The sequence below is a fragment of the Myotis lucifugus genome, unplaced genomic scaffold (assembly GCF_000147115.1).
Source record: "Myotis lucifugus unplaced genomic scaffold, Myoluc2.0 scaffold_19, whole genome shotgun sequence".
NCBI lineage: Eukaryota > Metazoa > Chordata > Mammalia > Chiroptera > Vespertilionidae > Myotis > Myotis lucifugus.
The window spans coordinates 10,369,875-10,386,587 of record NW_005871067.1 but is presented as its reverse complement, the minus strand read 5'-3'; the positions used below and the strand labels follow the sequence as shown (position 1 = coordinate 10,386,587).

Below are 16,713 nucleotides of genomic sequence, written 5' to 3'. Positions count from 1 at the left end.
TTTCACCTATGAGCTAAACTAAACTAGATCCTAAATTTTTATCTAGTTTTCTTAAATATTTGCTTACAACCATCCAAACTAATATTTCATTTTTTATCATCCTTTACTTGTAATTATTAACAACCAGAACTTTTTCCTTTTATCAGACTATTTATCATAATTATTGTCATTCTAGCTTTTCCCCCAGTGATACTGAAATTTATAAAACAATTTTTCTCCACTGAGGTACAAACCCTATTTTTATTCAGGAAATACCACCCCTAGACACAATGACAACTTCCTTTTGTGCCCAGGCCTCATCATCCCTCTGACAGAGAGCAAGGATCTTTTGGCTCAGAAGGAAAACATCACTTCCTTTCAGCAGGAAACAACTACAGAAGAGATCCTATGCCCCTTTTCTCTGAAATAATTCAGTCCCAAAAATCCTTGAGGGGGGTAATGTTAAACAGATATGAGCTGAGCAAGTATGATAGGCCAGGTACAGAAGGTCACGGGTGCCTAGCAAGGGACAATTGTAGGGACCTTGCCCTGAGAGTGGCCTCTCCTCCCCTAGCATATTGCTAGTTATACAGTTAGGCCTTCTGACCTTTTGTCCCTAGAGATATCATCTAGGCCTCAGGAAAGGTTTGGAAAATTAACCATGCCCTAAAAAAATAATATAGCCAAACTATGTCAGGAGACTCATCTGCATTAGAATCAGGTGTTGCCAATTTTCCTGCTCAGGATTAGAGTAGCTCCCTGAAGTGGGATTGGTTTGAGAACCTATGAAACAATACATGGGAGGCCCTTTCGGGCTGCTATAGGAACAGATGTATATGTAGATATGATGTTAAAATTAAGAATTATATGCGGCATCTTTATCAAATAGTGACTTTATTAATAATTTGGCATGTGCTAGGGATTTTTCTGTCACAGGTATGCTACATTCCTTCTTAGCAGGAGACAGAGTTCTACTCAAAACATGGAAAACCAGATCACCAGACAATCAACATGGATGGGATCCTGGAATGTGCTTCTCACTATTCCAACTGCTCTGAAGCGGTCAGGGATAAAGCCCTAGATCCATTACATCAGGTGAAGAGGGTGCCAGAAGGGGAAGAATGGGTAACCAAACCCAAGAAACACCTCAAGGTCATCTTTAGAAGCCAAAATTTACTATAATCATGCTCTTGACCAATGCTGGTTTGGCTGAAGAATTTATTTCATTCAGAAGATACAAAAATATTTGGGTGAACTTAGCAAAAAATGTTCTTAATATCTCTGACTTTTGCCTTTTAGGAGGAACATAAGTAGAACAGACCTTTACATCCTGTGTAGTAGGAGTTGGGACACCTATTGCTAATATATAGAATTATACTCATTTTATTCATTTTGGGAAGAAAGTCACATACCGGAACCTTTATGCATTGGGACCCATTGTCCAGAAAAAGGATGAAGGCATATTTTCTCTCAATATTGCTGCAGTAGCTCCCTGTGACAAATGTCTGACTTTTACCAGTTGTTCTAGTTATTGTCTTATAGTATCTAATAACTAAAATATGAATTGTTCTGATAATTTCACCCTCCCTTATAATAATGGACATACTAAACCACTGGCTGGTTGGTTTCTGATATGTGGGGAATTGTTTATTCATATATCCCTGCCAACAGCACCAGGAGGCCTTGTTCCTTAGGAATACTGACAGAAGATAGAGACCTTCACCCAGATTCCATAAGAATGATTACTAACAAATAGAAAGAGTAGGGAACTACTAGTACTATATGGCAATACAATCCTTAATAGCCATTTGTAAGTTTCCTGCCATAGGAGGACAAAGACCAGGAAAAACTTGCTGGACACCAGGACTCAGACCATATAAGAAATTGAAACTGTTCTAAAGACCTGATCGCATATCTGCATTCCATCCAAATTCCAAGTCCACAAACTCAGCTCCCTGACCCACTAATGACAAGAGCTTCCTGCTAGTGACTGCATATAAGGATAAAACTCCAGCTCCTGGGTGCTGCCATCATGGACTCTATATCCCCTTCACTCAGTGCTGTGCATCTCTTCCCTTTGGATATCCCATCCTCCATCCCCTTTCCAAAATAAATTAAATTTTTCTTTATCCACCCTCTGAGATGGCTATTTAGCCTGTCCGCATATCACCATGTTAACCTTTCAGTTAATATATAAGAAATTAATATTAATTTTTTTTGTCTTGGACAACTCTTTATTTTAATACTAGAGGCCCGGTGCACAAAATTCATGCATGGGGGAGGGGGTGGTCTCTCAGCCCGGCTTGCACCCTCTCCAATACAGGACCCCTTGGGGGATGTCTGACTGCCAGTTTAGGCCTGATCCCACAGTCAGACATCCCTCTCACAATCCAGGACCACTGGCTCCTAACTGCTCACCTCCTGCCTGCCTGCCTGATCGCCCCTCACCATTCTGCCTGCCTGCCTGATCACCCCTAACCACCTCTGCCTGACTGCCTGATCGCCCCTAACCTCTCTGCCTGCCTGCCTGATTGCCCCTAACTGCCTCTGCCTGCCTGCCTGATTGTCTCTAACCACTTCTGCCTGACTGCCTGATCACTCCTATGCTGGAAGCTATCCATTGTCTACACTATCAGGAAAGTGTAAACAAGGAACCCAGGAGGCTGATGGACCTTGAGTTTTGGCAAGGGCAAAAGCTATGCATGGATTGTTTATGTGAGACAATGGTGGCTCAAGCAATTTCCTGACCTAATAGTCTCAAAGTGAATCTTTACTAATATTTACTGACCTCCAAAATCTATAAGGAATTCATACAACTTAACAAAAGGAAGATAAACAATCTAATTAAAAAAGGGCAAAGGACCTAAGTAGACACTTCTCCAAAATGGACATACAAAAGGGCAAAAGTCATATGAAAAAATGCTCAAAGTCATTAATCATTCTAGAGATGCAAATCAAAATGACAACGAGGTAACACCTCATACTTGTTAGAATGGCTATCTTCAACAAATCAACAAATGACAAGTATTGGTGAGGATGTGGAGAAAAGGGAACCCTTGTACACTGCTGGTGGGAATGCGAACTAGTGCAGCCTCGGTGGAAAAAAGTTTGGAGTTTCCTCTTAACCTCTTATTGCTGAAAAATCAAGAAACTAAGCCAGACATGAGAAAGGTTTTAGTACTTTTATCTGCTGTTGGGGCAAAGGCTTTTTCTTTATTAATAACTTCTAATAATGTATTTTATTAATATAACACCTTATAATTCACTAAGAGTCTTCAGATATATCCAAACATTTTACAGTTTCTATAAATCTGTGAGAGACACCTTTTATATGTATAAACACATGTATAATCAAATATTATAAATATGAAGTCCATTAAGTAGATGAGAAAACAGAAGCTTGGAGAAAGATGCATGACTACCTAAAGTAACAAGAATTATACATGAGAGAACCAAAAAGCTCAGTCTGAAAAATTTTAAATTTATTCATTTTTTGCATTATGCCAAAATAAATGTGTTCATTTAACAGATACTAAACCATCACCAATTACAAAATCATTTATCACTCTTCAATGTATTTCATAATTATCAATCTGACAAATAAATATCAATCAAACAATAAACATCATCCACATAACAGTTAAATAAAAAATATTCATACACAGAGGGGACAAATGGTAATGGAAAATATTAAATAAATAAATAAATAAATAGAATTCTCATACCTAATTTTGGAGTACCAGTTTCCTGCACTGTGATTAAAATTATGGTGTTTTGATGGGTAAATTCTGGCAACACTCACCTCTTTTTGACGGTACTTAATGGCCAATTTTAGTCTTGCAAGATCATTTCCACTTTGATCTTCTATGAGACTATTATCATCTCGGTAATTAAGAATGATTTCTAGTTCTCTGGAGCTTCTTGTCTGATCCAGTAGGTCCTTAGCAAACTGTTTGCACTGTTGTGAAAGTTCCTCATACTCAGACTTGAATTCATTTTCCACCTTGCTCAATTCCTGAAGCTCCCAACTTAGTTGAAAGGCTGTGAGAAAAGGATCTTCACTTGACAGTGCAATGAGAGAAGGGCTAGCCAAGGCCTTGTAGATATTGAGTCTGGAGCGTGAGTGGCGAAGGCTATCCACATCTGAACTGGAGACACATTCAACACAGTTACAGCGGACCTCATGGGGTCTGGGCACTGAGACTCCTTTCTGAACTAAAAGTTTTATTATCTCATAATTATTTGTGTGGGCTGCCAAGATGATTGGTGTAATGTCCGGAGTGAATTCAGAGAACTGCTTATCAAGGAGTATGGGAGGTACCTAGGAAAAAGAGGAAAGCAGATTTAATGAATATTTATTCATTTGTTCAAGCCTGTGAATTTCAGACAGCATGCCATAGAATGTTGAACAGAGTTCATAAATCTTTTGCCTGTTTTATGTGGAGGGATATAGCTGTTTTTCAAAAAAATCAAGAGAGAATTACAGAAAAATAACTTTCCTATATAATGATACATTATTCTTTCTTTAATCTGAATTACAACATTTTAGGAATCTTAAATAAGTGGCTATGGAAACTCGCTATTTGGTTACAGCCCTTCTTGCTTCCAACTTAGTTTCTGACAATCTTTGCTTTTCTTTCCCAGATGATGATTTCCTAAATAATTAAGAAACACATTAAAAATAGTTAATTATTTGTTTTAAAACCAATTTTCCTCTGTAATAAACGTATTTTAATTCTTTAGTGTTTGTGTGTGTGTGTGTGTGTGTTTTATCTTCTGAATTCCTAACATCCAACCAATGATTAAAGATGGCAGCAGACATAGGAGGTCTAGCCTCATGTTTTCTATTTTCATCTATTCCTCTATGGTACATTTTCCAGATGACAAGATATGCTACATTGCAAATACCATTGTTTTATTAAAAACTAGTGGCCTGGTGTATGAAATTCGTGCATGGCATGGGGGCCCTCAGCCCAGCCTGCACCCTCTCGCAATCTGGGACCTCTGGCTCCTAACTGCTCACCTGCCTGCCAGCCTGTTCTCCCTAATTGCTCTACCTTGCTGTCCTGATCCCCCTAATTGCTCTCCCCTGCCAACCTGATTGTCCTAACTGCTCTTCCCTGCTGGCCTGATTGCCCCTAACCGCCTCTGCCTCGGCCCCACCACCATGGCTTTGTCTGAAAGGGCATCTGAAAAGTCGTCCAGAAGTTGTTATCATATTACCCTTTTATTAGTATAGATTAATTTCAGAGAGGGAGGGAAATAGTAACCTCAATGATGAGAGAGAATCATTGGTTGGCTGCCTCCTGCACGCCCCACACTGGGGATCAAGCCCACAACCCAGGCATGGGCCCTGACCAGGAATTGAACTCCGGGCCCTTCAGTCCTCAGGCAGAGGCTCTATCCACTGAGCAACACTGGCCAGGGCTACACTTTCCCTTTCTGCTGGGACGTGTTCTGTCTGCTGGAGCTGAAACATTGAAGCTGTCTCACTGGGGCAGAGTGTGGTGCACTGGGCAGTTCAGGGCAGAGTGGGGTGCAGTGGGTTGGACTAGGTGAAGCCCCCTGAAAGCTGGAGAGGGGCCTTGTTTAACAGCCACACTGTTTCATGGCTGTGCTGCCTCGCAGTTGAGCGGCCACACTGTTGGGCTGTGCCACAGTCAGCAGGAGTTTACACAACTGAACTATCTGTACGGATAGCTTCCTCCTCACCACACCCCCAAGCTGGGGATTCCTCTTAGGGTTGAAGTGACACCAACCACCCTTGGTTGGTAGCCCAATCAACCACCTTGGAAAGAGAAGTGGGGAATCCTGATTTTATGTGAATGCTCCAATTTCTTAAGTTGGCAACTAATGCGAACTTTAGATGCTTGGGTCAAGCCAGAGAGGCTGTCAGGCCTGGTGTCCAGGCCACTGGGCAGCACTGGGCTCAGCCCAGCTGTAAAGGGACCCTAGGCATCTGGGCAGGAGAAGGGGTTGGGGGCACACTTGGGTAATTCTGACATCACCCCACTTGGTTTTTTTTTTCAACTGATCACAATTTATTATAATCTGTTGGCAGCAAAGATAGATATTAGTTACCAGAACTATGTCTTCATAGAAGTGGACAGTATGTAGCCATTCTATGGGGAACTGTGTGCACTTAAGCATCAGCATGATCTTTCAATTTGTTTTTGTTTGTTTTTTTTGTTAATGAAAATAAGCTTTATTACATCAAGTAATAAATACATACAAGATGCAAACAGTATTAGTCACTTTCTTCCAGATGTTTGGATCCACTGATGGGAAAGGCGGAACTGAAATCTACATACATCCTTAGGGGAAATTTCAGGGGTCCTTGTCAGGCAAAGTTCCATAAGATGCTCTTTCTTATGTATTTATAACTTGTGCATTTTAAAGATCAACTTCAAAGTACTAATATTCATGCAAATGCTTAAGCAAAAAAAAAAAGTTACATTGAGCAGAATTTATACTGTGTGGCAAACAGGCACTGGCTACTAAAGCGCTGCCTCAGGACTCACTGAAACAAACCCTCAGAGTTGGATCAGCTCAGAAGAGAGACATAAAGAACCATGTGAGTAACAGAAATGTATCCAGAAGAGAAACATGTATCTGGGAGGCCAATTACAGTTTGCTGTGATAAGTAACTGACATGCATCATGTAAATCAATGCTTTAAAAAAAACACACAAAATGCCCTGGGTAGTTCCTAACTAATATGTAAATCTAATAACTGCAAAAATTTCTTCTCCATCTCAGCGATGGGAGGTTCGGAGCCTGATCAACCACGGGAGGGGTACGGGGAGGAGAAACCAAGCTGTTACCATTTTGAAATCAAGTTTCATCTGAAGGGGGGCAGGGGGCAATGAGCTGTCACTTCTTGGAAGAAGATGGAAAGCTTTTCACGCTGACTCAGGGGCTAGGACCTGGTGTTCCGCTTCATCTCGGCCAAGCACTCCCGAACCAGCCCTGTCGCGTGGATGATGCCTCGTTTCAGTCTCTCCATCGCGCTCTTGCTGCCTGTGTACGTGGGTCTGATCTCCTTCCCCAGCTCTTTGATAATGGCCAACAGCTCAGCATATTTTCTCTGGGAACCTGGCTGTTCTCTGTTCCCTACGTGTAGCCTAGAGATGGTGGTCCTAGTCACTCAGCAGCTGGCGGTACTGGGAGGACGTCGCCATGTTGGTGGAAGGCAGGTGGACGCTCCCAGTGGTCTTGAGGGAAGCAGTGAGCATGTGTGTGGTCAAGTTCGGTTTGTAAGACATTCCCTCCCAACTGCCCCACCCCCACCCCGTGGTGGGTGGTCCTGACATCCGTGCACCCATCCATGTGCCTGCTGAGCTCCCAAACACTTTTTGTTGTTGACAGCTCGGGCGCACTGGCAAATATGGCTGTTCCTCAGCCTGACACCACCGCAGTAACATGATCTTTCAGTTTCTTGATGTTCTGCTTGTGCTGCTCAATTTCTTTCTGCAGATGCTCAATCTCCTTTTTATGATGAGTGATCTCTTCTTCATGTTGTTTCTTCAAGGCTTCCAGCTGTTCTTTAGTCTACTTTCTGAAGTATTGTTCCTCTTCAGCCTTCTCTTTTTTGTGTGAAGGTTCCACCGGCTTCCCTGATGACACCCACCTGGGAGCTGAAATTAGCTGACTGTTCGCAGCCAAGGCCTCCAGCTTTCATGGCCCTCACTCCTCACACTCCTAGCCTCAGCCATGCTGCCGACGGGGAGACTGCCATGGTTGTCAGTGCCGCGCAGCTCCAGACCCCGCCCCATTTGGTTTTAAATGCAAATCCACCTTGGACAGGCCTTGAAGGTCTTTTTTCCTTCTGTCTGCTCACATTTATGTCTGTTGGTGCATGGTCTGTCCTCTTCAGATTCAACCTGCAGGACTACTAAGGGAGCCAGTCTAAGGGAGGGGAAGCAGCCTCAGTGCCCGAGGCCAAGTTCCAGGAGGCCGGCAGTGCTGTTGGGATCATGCTGGCAGCACTGGTACATTGGTACCTTGCCTGTCCTCTTGAGATTGACCCTGCAGGACTACTAAGGGAGCCAGTCCCCAGTTCTGCCAAACCCCTGTTGCTGAGCGCAACCTCCTCCTGTCCAGTGGTGACCAGTTACGGTTTCCCGGCCTAATTTGCAATATATATATATATATATCCTATCTAATAATAGACAAACATGGTAATTAACCATACCTCCAACACGCTTCCCATTGGCTAATCAGCGAGATATGCAAATTAACTGCCAGCCAAGATGGCGGCCGGCAGCCAGACAACTGAAGCGAACAGGAGGCCTGCTTGCTCCAGTGAAGGAGGAAGCCAAGGTTCCCCGCCTGCCGCTGGCGGCCTCTGAGCTTGCAATCTAAGAAACTATGTTGCAAATATAGAAGCTAAACAAAACCCAGAAACCAGTCAATCGGGATCTCAGAGCTGGAGTCGCAACAAAGTTTCAAATACAGAAGGTAAACAAAGCCCAGAAACCTGCTTTCAGCAGCCGAGGTCTCAGAGCTGGAGCCGAGCCTCAGAGCTAAAGCCGGCTCTCAGCTCCAGTGACAGCACTGAAGGTAAATAAATCCCAGAATAAAAAAGAAAAAAGAAAAAAAGAGAGGTTGGGAGCTTCAATCACCCGCAAGCCTGAAAACGGCCCTCAGCCCCTCACCCAGACTGGCCAGGCACACCAGTGGGAACTCCACGCTGAAGAGGGTGTGACCAGCTGAAAACAGCCATCATCCCCTCACCCAGGCTGGCCAGTCACCCAAGCGGGACCCCCACCCTGATCCGGGACAACCTTCAGGGCAAACCAGCTGGCCCCCACCCGTGCACCAGGCCTCTATCCTATATAGTAAAATGGTAATATGCCTCCCAGCACTGGGATCAGCGAAGCCGCGAGGCCTCCTGGCACCAGATTCAGCTGAGCAGCGAGGCCTCACTGCCCCGGTGTCAAATGGAGCAGCGAGGCCTCCCAGCACTGGGATCAGCGGAGCCACAAGGCCTCCTGGCCCCTGGAGCAGTGTGACAGGGAGCAGCACCCAAACCCCTGATCGCCCTGCGGCTCTGTGTGTGACAGGGGGCGGTGCCCCAACTCCCCTATCGGCCCTACTCTGTGCATAACAGTGGGGAGCTCCCCAACCCCCTAATCAGCCCTGCTCTGTGTGTGACAGGGGAGAGCTTCTCCACCCCCTGATTGACCCTGCTCTGTGTGTGACAGGGTACGGAGCCCCAACCCCCCTGATGGGCCCTGCTCTGTGCGTGACGGGGGCAGTGCCCCAACCCCCTGATCAGCCAGCTCTGTATGTGACAGGGGTGGCGCCACAACCCCCTGATCCGTCCTGCTCTGTGCGTGACAGGTGGTGGCACCGCAACCTCCCCATCGACCCTGCCTTGAGTATGACAGGGGGCGGCGCCCCAACCCCCCAATCAGCCCTACCCTGAGCGTGACTGAGGGTGCCATCACAACCTCCTGATCCGCCCTGCTCTGAACCCGACCAGGGGCTGCGGGGCAGGCACCTAGGGATTGGGCCTGCCCTCTGCTACCCGGGAGCGGGCCTAAGCCAGCAGGTCGTTATCTCCCGAGGGGTCCCAGACTCTGAGAGGGCACAAGTGGGGCTGAGGGATACCCACCCCCCCGCCAGTACACAGATTTTTGTGCACCGGGCCTCTAATCATATATATATATATATATATATATATATATATATATATATCCTATCTAATAATAGAGAAACATGGTAATTAACCGTAACTTCGCTACTCTTCCCATTGGCTAATCAGCGAGATATGCAAATTAACTGCCAGCCATGATGGCAGCCAGCAGCCAGGCAACTGAAGCAAGCCAGAGGCTTGCTTGCTCCAGTGATGGAGGAAGCCAAGGTTCCCCGCCTGCCACTGCTGGCCTCTGAGCTTGCACTCTAAGAAACTATGTTGCAAATATAGAAGCTAAACAAAACTCAGAACCCTGCTTTCAGCCGGCCAGGATCTCAGAGCTGGAGTCGCAACAAAGTTTCAAATACAGAAGGTAAACAAAGCCCAGAAACCTGCTTTCAGCAGCCGAGGTCTCAGAGCTGGAGCTGAGTCTCAGAGCTAAAGCCGGCTCTCAGCTCCAGTGACAGCCATAGAAGGTAAATAAATCCCAGAATTAAAAAAAAAAAGGAAAAAAGGAGAGGTTGGGAGCTTCAGTCACCCGCCAGCCTGAAAATGGCCCTCAGCCCCTCACCCAGACTGGCCAGGCACCCCAGTGGGGACCCCCACCCTGAAGGGGGTGTGACCAGCAGGAGACAGCCATCATCCCCTCATCCAGCCTGGCCAGTCACCCAAGCGGGACCCCCACCCTGATCCGGGACACCCTTCAGGGCAAACCAGCCGGCCCCCACCCATGCACCAGGCCTCTATCCTATATAGTAAAAGGGTAATATGCCTCCCAGCACCGGGATTAGGGAGCCGCAAGCCCTCCCGAACCCGGGATCAGCAAAGCTGCGAGGTCTCCCTGGCACCGGGATCAGTGGAGCCGCGAGGCCTCCCGGCCCTGGGATTAGCAGAGCAGCGAGGCCTCACTGCCCCGGTGTCAAGCGGAGCCACGAGGCCTCCCAGCACTGGGATCAGCGGAGCCGTGAGGCCTCCTGTCCTCTGGAGCAGCATGACAGTGGGCAGCGCCCAAACCCCCTGATTTCCCTGAGGCTCTGTGTGTGACTGGGGGTGGGGCTACAACCTCCCTATCCACCCTGCTCTGTTCATGACAGGGGAAGGCGCCCCAACCCCCTCATCGGCCCTGCTCTGTGTGTGACAGGGTGCGGCACCTCAATCCCCCATGGGCCCTGCTCTGTGTGTGACGGGGTGGAGCCGCAACCTCCCCATTGGCCCTGCCCTGAGTGTGACAGGGGGGAGTGCCCCAACCCCCTGATCCGCCCTGCTCTCTGCGTGACAGGGGGTGGCGCCACAACCTCCCCATCAACCTTGCCTTGAGTGTGACAGGGGGAGGCACCCCAACCCCCAAATCGGCCCTACCCTGATTGTGACTGAGGGTGGCATCGCAACCTCCTGATCTGCCTTGCTCTGTGCGTGACAGGGGGGAGCTCCCCAACCCCCTGATCCGCCCTGCTCTGTGCATGACAGGGAGCGGTGCCCCAACTCCCGAATCGGCCCTGCTCTGAGCCTGACCAGGGGCTACGGGGCAGGCACCTAGGGATTGGGCCTGCCCTCTGCCACCTGGGAGTGGGCCTAAGCCAGCAGGTCATTATCTCCCGAGGGGTTCCAGACTGTGAGAGGGCACAAGTGGGGCTGAGGGATACCCCCCCACCAGTGCACAAATTTTTGTGCACCGAGCCTCTAGTATATATATATTAGAGGCCTCGTGCATGAAAATTCACGCACTGGTTCCTCAGCTCAGCCTGCTCCCTCTCACAGTCTGGGAGCCTTCAGGGGTGGGATGCTACCTGGCAATCAGGGGAAGGCGATTCCCCCATCACCCCTCTGCTGCTGCCACTGCCAGCAGCACAAGCCATGGCCAGCCCTGGTTACCTGAGCCTTGGGCAGCCCTGGGTGGCTGGGCAGCTGCCATCCAAGGCTTTCCTGCGCCTTGGGCCGGCCCTGGGAGGCTGGGGGACTGAGGGAACTAGGGGACTCCGGAGGCCTTGCCGCACGCCTGCTGCCACAGTGGGGCTGAGGGGATTGGGCACTGCCATCATGTGGCTGTGGGCGCCGCCATCTTTGAGGGCTGGGCAGTCAATGAGCATATTCCCTCCTTATTGGCTGTGGGCTCCACCATCTTTGCAATGGTGTGAGTGTCAATTAGCATATTCCCTCTTTATTAGATAGGATAAACAATTGCTCCCTAGTAAATCAGGTCACTAGTGTGTTTATGCATAATTTCCTTTGGGTTATATATACTCTAGAAATGATAATGAGGAAAATAATTCAATAGGCACTATTTAGTAAGCATTTGCTACGTACATTAACCCTCTCCATTGATTATTCACATATTATACATATGTTCCCTCAGAAAGTAAGTGAAAGGCCTGCTCTTTGAACCCAGGTCCACTTGTCTGACACCCAAGTCTGTATGTCTTACATTACACCATGCTGCTGTACAATTTTTGGTTTAATATTTCTCCATGCTGGCAAAAAGTTACAGTGTCATCTGTGAAAATAAAAGCTACATAAGGATAAGTTAAGCAGGAATAACAGGAAAAAAATGACACATGTCACATTAAAATATGCTGCTGGTAAAATATGAAGGAAATAGGATCAAAGGAAAAGAAGCATGCAGAAAACACCACTAATATTAAACTTCAATTCTACTACTTTTAAGTAGAGGTGTAGGCTTTACATGTGAATAATTAAACCTACATGCTTTTATTTCATCTGGCCATTTAGAATATCAATTTGTTTTATAAGAAACACTATATCAAGATATAAAGATTTGAAATATATGCAATTAGTTGATAAAAATAGCAACAACCACGATTTTTAAAATGCACTAATAAAGGAAACGGTATTGCCTTGTGAGATAGTATATTTCATTTAAATAGGATCAATACATACTGCATTATTTTTAAGTAATCTTTCATTTTAAAGATAACATTAACTAATAATTTAGTTATATATTTACTACAAAGAGAAAGAAATCCTTTAAATAAAACCGAACAAGAGGTCATCTATAACTATACACTAAGTATTTGCTATGGCAGACATTTAGTAAAATCAAAACTATAAGTAACCCCACTGGTGTTGCTCAGTGGTTGAGCATTGACACAAGAACCAAGAGATCCCAGGTTTGATGGTTTGACTCCCAGTCAGGGCACTCACACAGGTTGTGGGCTCAATCCCCAGTAGGGGGTGTGCAGAAGGCAGTCGATTGATGTTTCTCTCTCATCATCTCTCTCTCATTGATGCTTCTATCTCTCTATCCCTCTCCCTTCCTGTCTCACTGAAATCAACAAAAACATTAAAAAACTACAAGTAAATAAGTTCCTATAATAAATGTAGATTTAAATGACAGATGTAATTTAATGGGATTTTCTGAATTCAGTATAATTTCACCATAGTTTTCCATATATTTTTTAAAGTGTCAACAATTCATTATCAAGGGAAATTTTTTATCAGTAAATTTTAGCAATATGATAGAAAGGTAATGCACAAACATCTGAATACGAAACAAACAACAAAAAGCCAGCAAAGCAACAAAACAAGTATTGTTATTGTGGAATGTTGTTTTATCAAAGTTTGGGTTCAGGTAAGGAAACAGGGTGAGTGGAGGTGAAAATAAGACTGGACCAGAGAACACAGATTTCTGAGAATGCAGTGAGTTTTTCAGGAGGCACCCAGCCACAAATGTTTTCTAATAATGGCAAGGAGTCTGATGAAAGTCCTCTAGTAAAACAAAGACAACAGTAGTTATAGCAAAGCTTGCTTTAAAACATTGATTTTCAAACTTTTTCATTTTATGGCATACATAAACTAATTACTAAAATTCTGTGACAAACCAAAAAATATATATATTTTGCCGATCTGATAAAGATATATATGATTTTGTTTGATTTATAATAAATAATAATTGTAATTAGCTATCTTTAAAAAAATGTTTTATTGATTTTTATTTTGCTTTCTTATTCCTCACCCAAGGATATTTTTCTGTTGATTTTTAGAGAGAATGGAGAAGGGAGGGAAGACACAGATAAAGAGAAACATTGATGTGAGAGAGATACATCGAGTGGTTGCCTTCTGCACTCACCCGGGGATTGAGCCACCGAGGTACATGCCCTTGTTCAGAATCGAACCTGGAACCCTTCAGTCCACAGGCCGATGCTATATTCACTGAGCCAAACCGGTTAAGAATTTATTGACTTTTAGAGAGAGAGAGGAAGGAAGAGGGAGAGATAGAAACATCCATAGAGAAACATTAACATCCATAGGCTGCCTCCTGCACGCCCCCTAGTGGGTATCCAGCAGAAACCCTGGCATGTGCCCTGACTAGGAATTGAACCAGGGACCTCTTGGTGCATGGGTCTACAATGCTAAACCACTGAGAACACTGGCCACTGAGCAAACGACTTTTTGCTCCAAAGTGACGTTTTTAAAAATCAGGTGACTATGCTTGTAAATAAGGATTTCTGGTATCAAGATGCAGCCTTACTATGTGACAAGACCAATAAAATGCAACTCTATTATATGACCTGTATATTTATGATTCAAAGGAGGGTATTCATACCAGAAGGCTACTGTTGTGTTGGCTGTTGTCATTTTTTTTAATTTGATAATCTAAGGGAAAAGAGGTCATTGCGCATGACTAAAAAGTCAAGTATTGTGTGTTGTAAAAATTCTTGTGATACACTCTGGTTGAAAATCGCTGCTTTAAAAATATATAACATCTTTTAACAGTCTATCATTTGCAGAAATAGAGATTTGTGCATTGTATCAAAGAGGGAAAAATTTGCTAGAGATGTCATAACAGACATTTAATAAGATTTTACTTTAAAAGACATATTTGAGCTACTATAGTAGGTTCAATGTCTTTTTAATTAGTAAGATAGACTTGATTCGGGGAGTTGAAGAGTTCAGTGTGAAAGGAAAAGGATAAAATAGACAATTTACATACAAGGCAGTAACAAAGGGAAGGGTCTACTCTAGACAGACAGAAACAGATTCCTTATTCGTTTCTGTCTATGATTTCTCTACTTCCTTAGTAGTAAAAACAGGGAGACAATGAGGAAAAATAAAACCACATTGTGTGCCATTTTAATTTTCTACTGATGATATTAAGATGCAGCTTATAATTTTGCCACTAATAAATTTGATATTAAATTTTTAGTCAGTTATTTTCTAGGAAACATTTTTTTAATCCTCATCTGAGGATATTTTTCCACTGATTTTAGAGAGAGTAGAGAGGGAAAGACAGAGAGAAACATCACTATGAGAGAAACACATCAGTTGGTTGCCTCCTGCACGTGCCCTGACCAGAGCTTGGACAAAGGAGGAGCCTGCAACACTGGTACATGCCCTTGACTGGAAATTGAACCTGGGATTTGGTCCCTAGGTCGATGCTCTAACCACTGTGCAAACCGGCTAGGGCTCTAGTAAACTTAAAAAAAATTGAGTCTCAATTTAAGAGGATCCACTGGAATCTGCTAAAGAACAATATCAAAATTTGATGACACAATTCACTTTTGCAGTGAGATACAGAATCTCAAAATGGGCAAGCAGCTTAAACAGAAAAATACCAAAAAAATTTAGCCTGGTACTATAGAATGTCAGAAAATGAAAGGCAAGAGGAAAAACACCCACATATACACAATAAGTCCCAAACAACATTCTGTGTTGAACACAACATAGAAATGTTTCCAATGTAAAGAAAGCCAACATAGGTTACTTTGTTTTGCTTTGGTTCTCACTAGATGTCAGATTTGCCAGGGTAAGTGGTACAACTAGTGGTGTCAGTAACTGTTGGAGGATATGAACTGTGTGCTTAACAGTTTTCTAGCATAATAATTCTGATATTAATGCTTCTATTAGTATTTGAGGGCATGTGAACACCCATAGAAACCTTCTGCAAGTAAAATAATTTAAAAACAATATTTTTCCACATACCTGCTTTTCTCCACTTGGCTTTTTGTGGTTCAATAACAGCTCAACAGCTCCAACAACTTCTTTCCTGATTGCATGTAATAGAGCATCGCCAACATAGACATTAAAGCTTAAGAGTAGTTCAATGAGCTCCAAGTTCTCATTTTCAATTGCAATTAGGAGAGCAGTTCTTCCAAGAGGATCAATGCAATTAATATTTATTTTAAAATAAATTTCAGCTTCCTCTAGGGCTCTCTTGACACTTGCATAATCTCCCTTTTCCACAGCATTTAAGTAGGCTTTTTCTGATGGTGAGAGTTCTGATTCTGCTCGAACTATCCTTAGAGGGATGCGGTCTCTGTAAGGGGCATTAACATTTCTTTTGTAGTAGAACTGAGCCATGTTTCATGCCATGCTATTTCTTTTTGTCTCTGAAATTGCAAACAAAAACAAACAAACAAACAAACAAAAAACCCACAACGATTAGTGTTAGTACACTTTTTAAATATTATGCATCAAGGCTTATCTCACAATTATGTTAATAACAATAATGATGCCATTATTATTAAGTAATGATAGTGAATTTTCCCCCATAAACAATGGAAATTGATTTACTAAGTATTCAATTATCTGCAAACACTAGTTGCAAAGTCCTAATCTAAGAGGAATAAAAAGAACTCAATATTTGCAAGTTATTTTAAAAAGTTACTTTGACATGTGGCAATTCTAACAATGGAATATTATCCTATCTAATAAAAGACTAAAAGGGTAATTAACCGTACCTCCAACACGCTTCCCATTGGCTAATCAGCGAGATATGCAAATTAACTGCCAACAAAGATGGAGGCCAGCAGCCACGCAGCTGAAGCCAGCAGAGGTTTGCTTGCTCCAGTGATTGAGGAAGCCAAGGTTCCCCGCCTGCCGCAGCCTGCTCTAAGCTCCAAAAGCAACAGCTCCAAAAGCAACAAAGTTTCAATTACAGAAGCTAAACAAACTCCAGATACCTGCTTTCAGCCAGCTGCGGACTCAGAGCTGGAGCAAGCAGGATGGCAACAAAGTTTCAATTATAGAAGCTAAACAAACTCCAGATACCTGCTTTCAGCCAGCTGCGGACTCAGAGCTGGAGCAAGCAGGATGGCAACAAAGTTTCAATTATAGAAGCCAAACAAACCCCAGATACCT

At 44.1% G+C, this 16,713-nt stretch overlaps 1 protein-coding gene and 2 pseudogenes across 5 annotated transcripts in view; all 3 read right to left on the bottom strand.

The window, feature by feature from the left end:
* Window positions 1-15,965, bottom strand: part of TRPC4 (transient receptor potential cation channel subfamily C member 4) — a 252,306-nt gene extending 236,341 nt beyond the window's left edge. For 2 of the 5 annotated variants that reach the window (XM_023751264.1, XM_023751266.1), the window contains exons 1-2: window positions 15,556-15,962; window positions 3,782-4,300 (exon numbers count right to left, since the gene is read on the bottom strand). In XM_023751264.1, the coding sequence (XP_023607032.1) occupies window positions 3,782-4,300; window positions 15,556-15,933 (897 nt within the window). In that variant the 5' untranslated portion in view covers window positions 15,934-15,962. Of the gene's footprint in view, window positions 1-3,781; window positions 4,301-15,555 lie in introns of all 5 variants that reach the window. The other 3 variants (XM_014452969.2, XM_023751265.1, XM_023751267.1) reach the window with 3 other exon arrangements.
* On the bottom strand, window positions 6,898-7,243 carry LOC102430909 (annotated as a pseudogene).
* Window positions 7,377-7,716, bottom strand: LOC102418113 (annotated as a pseudogene).
* Window positions 15,966-16,713: the final 748 nt, after the last annotated feature.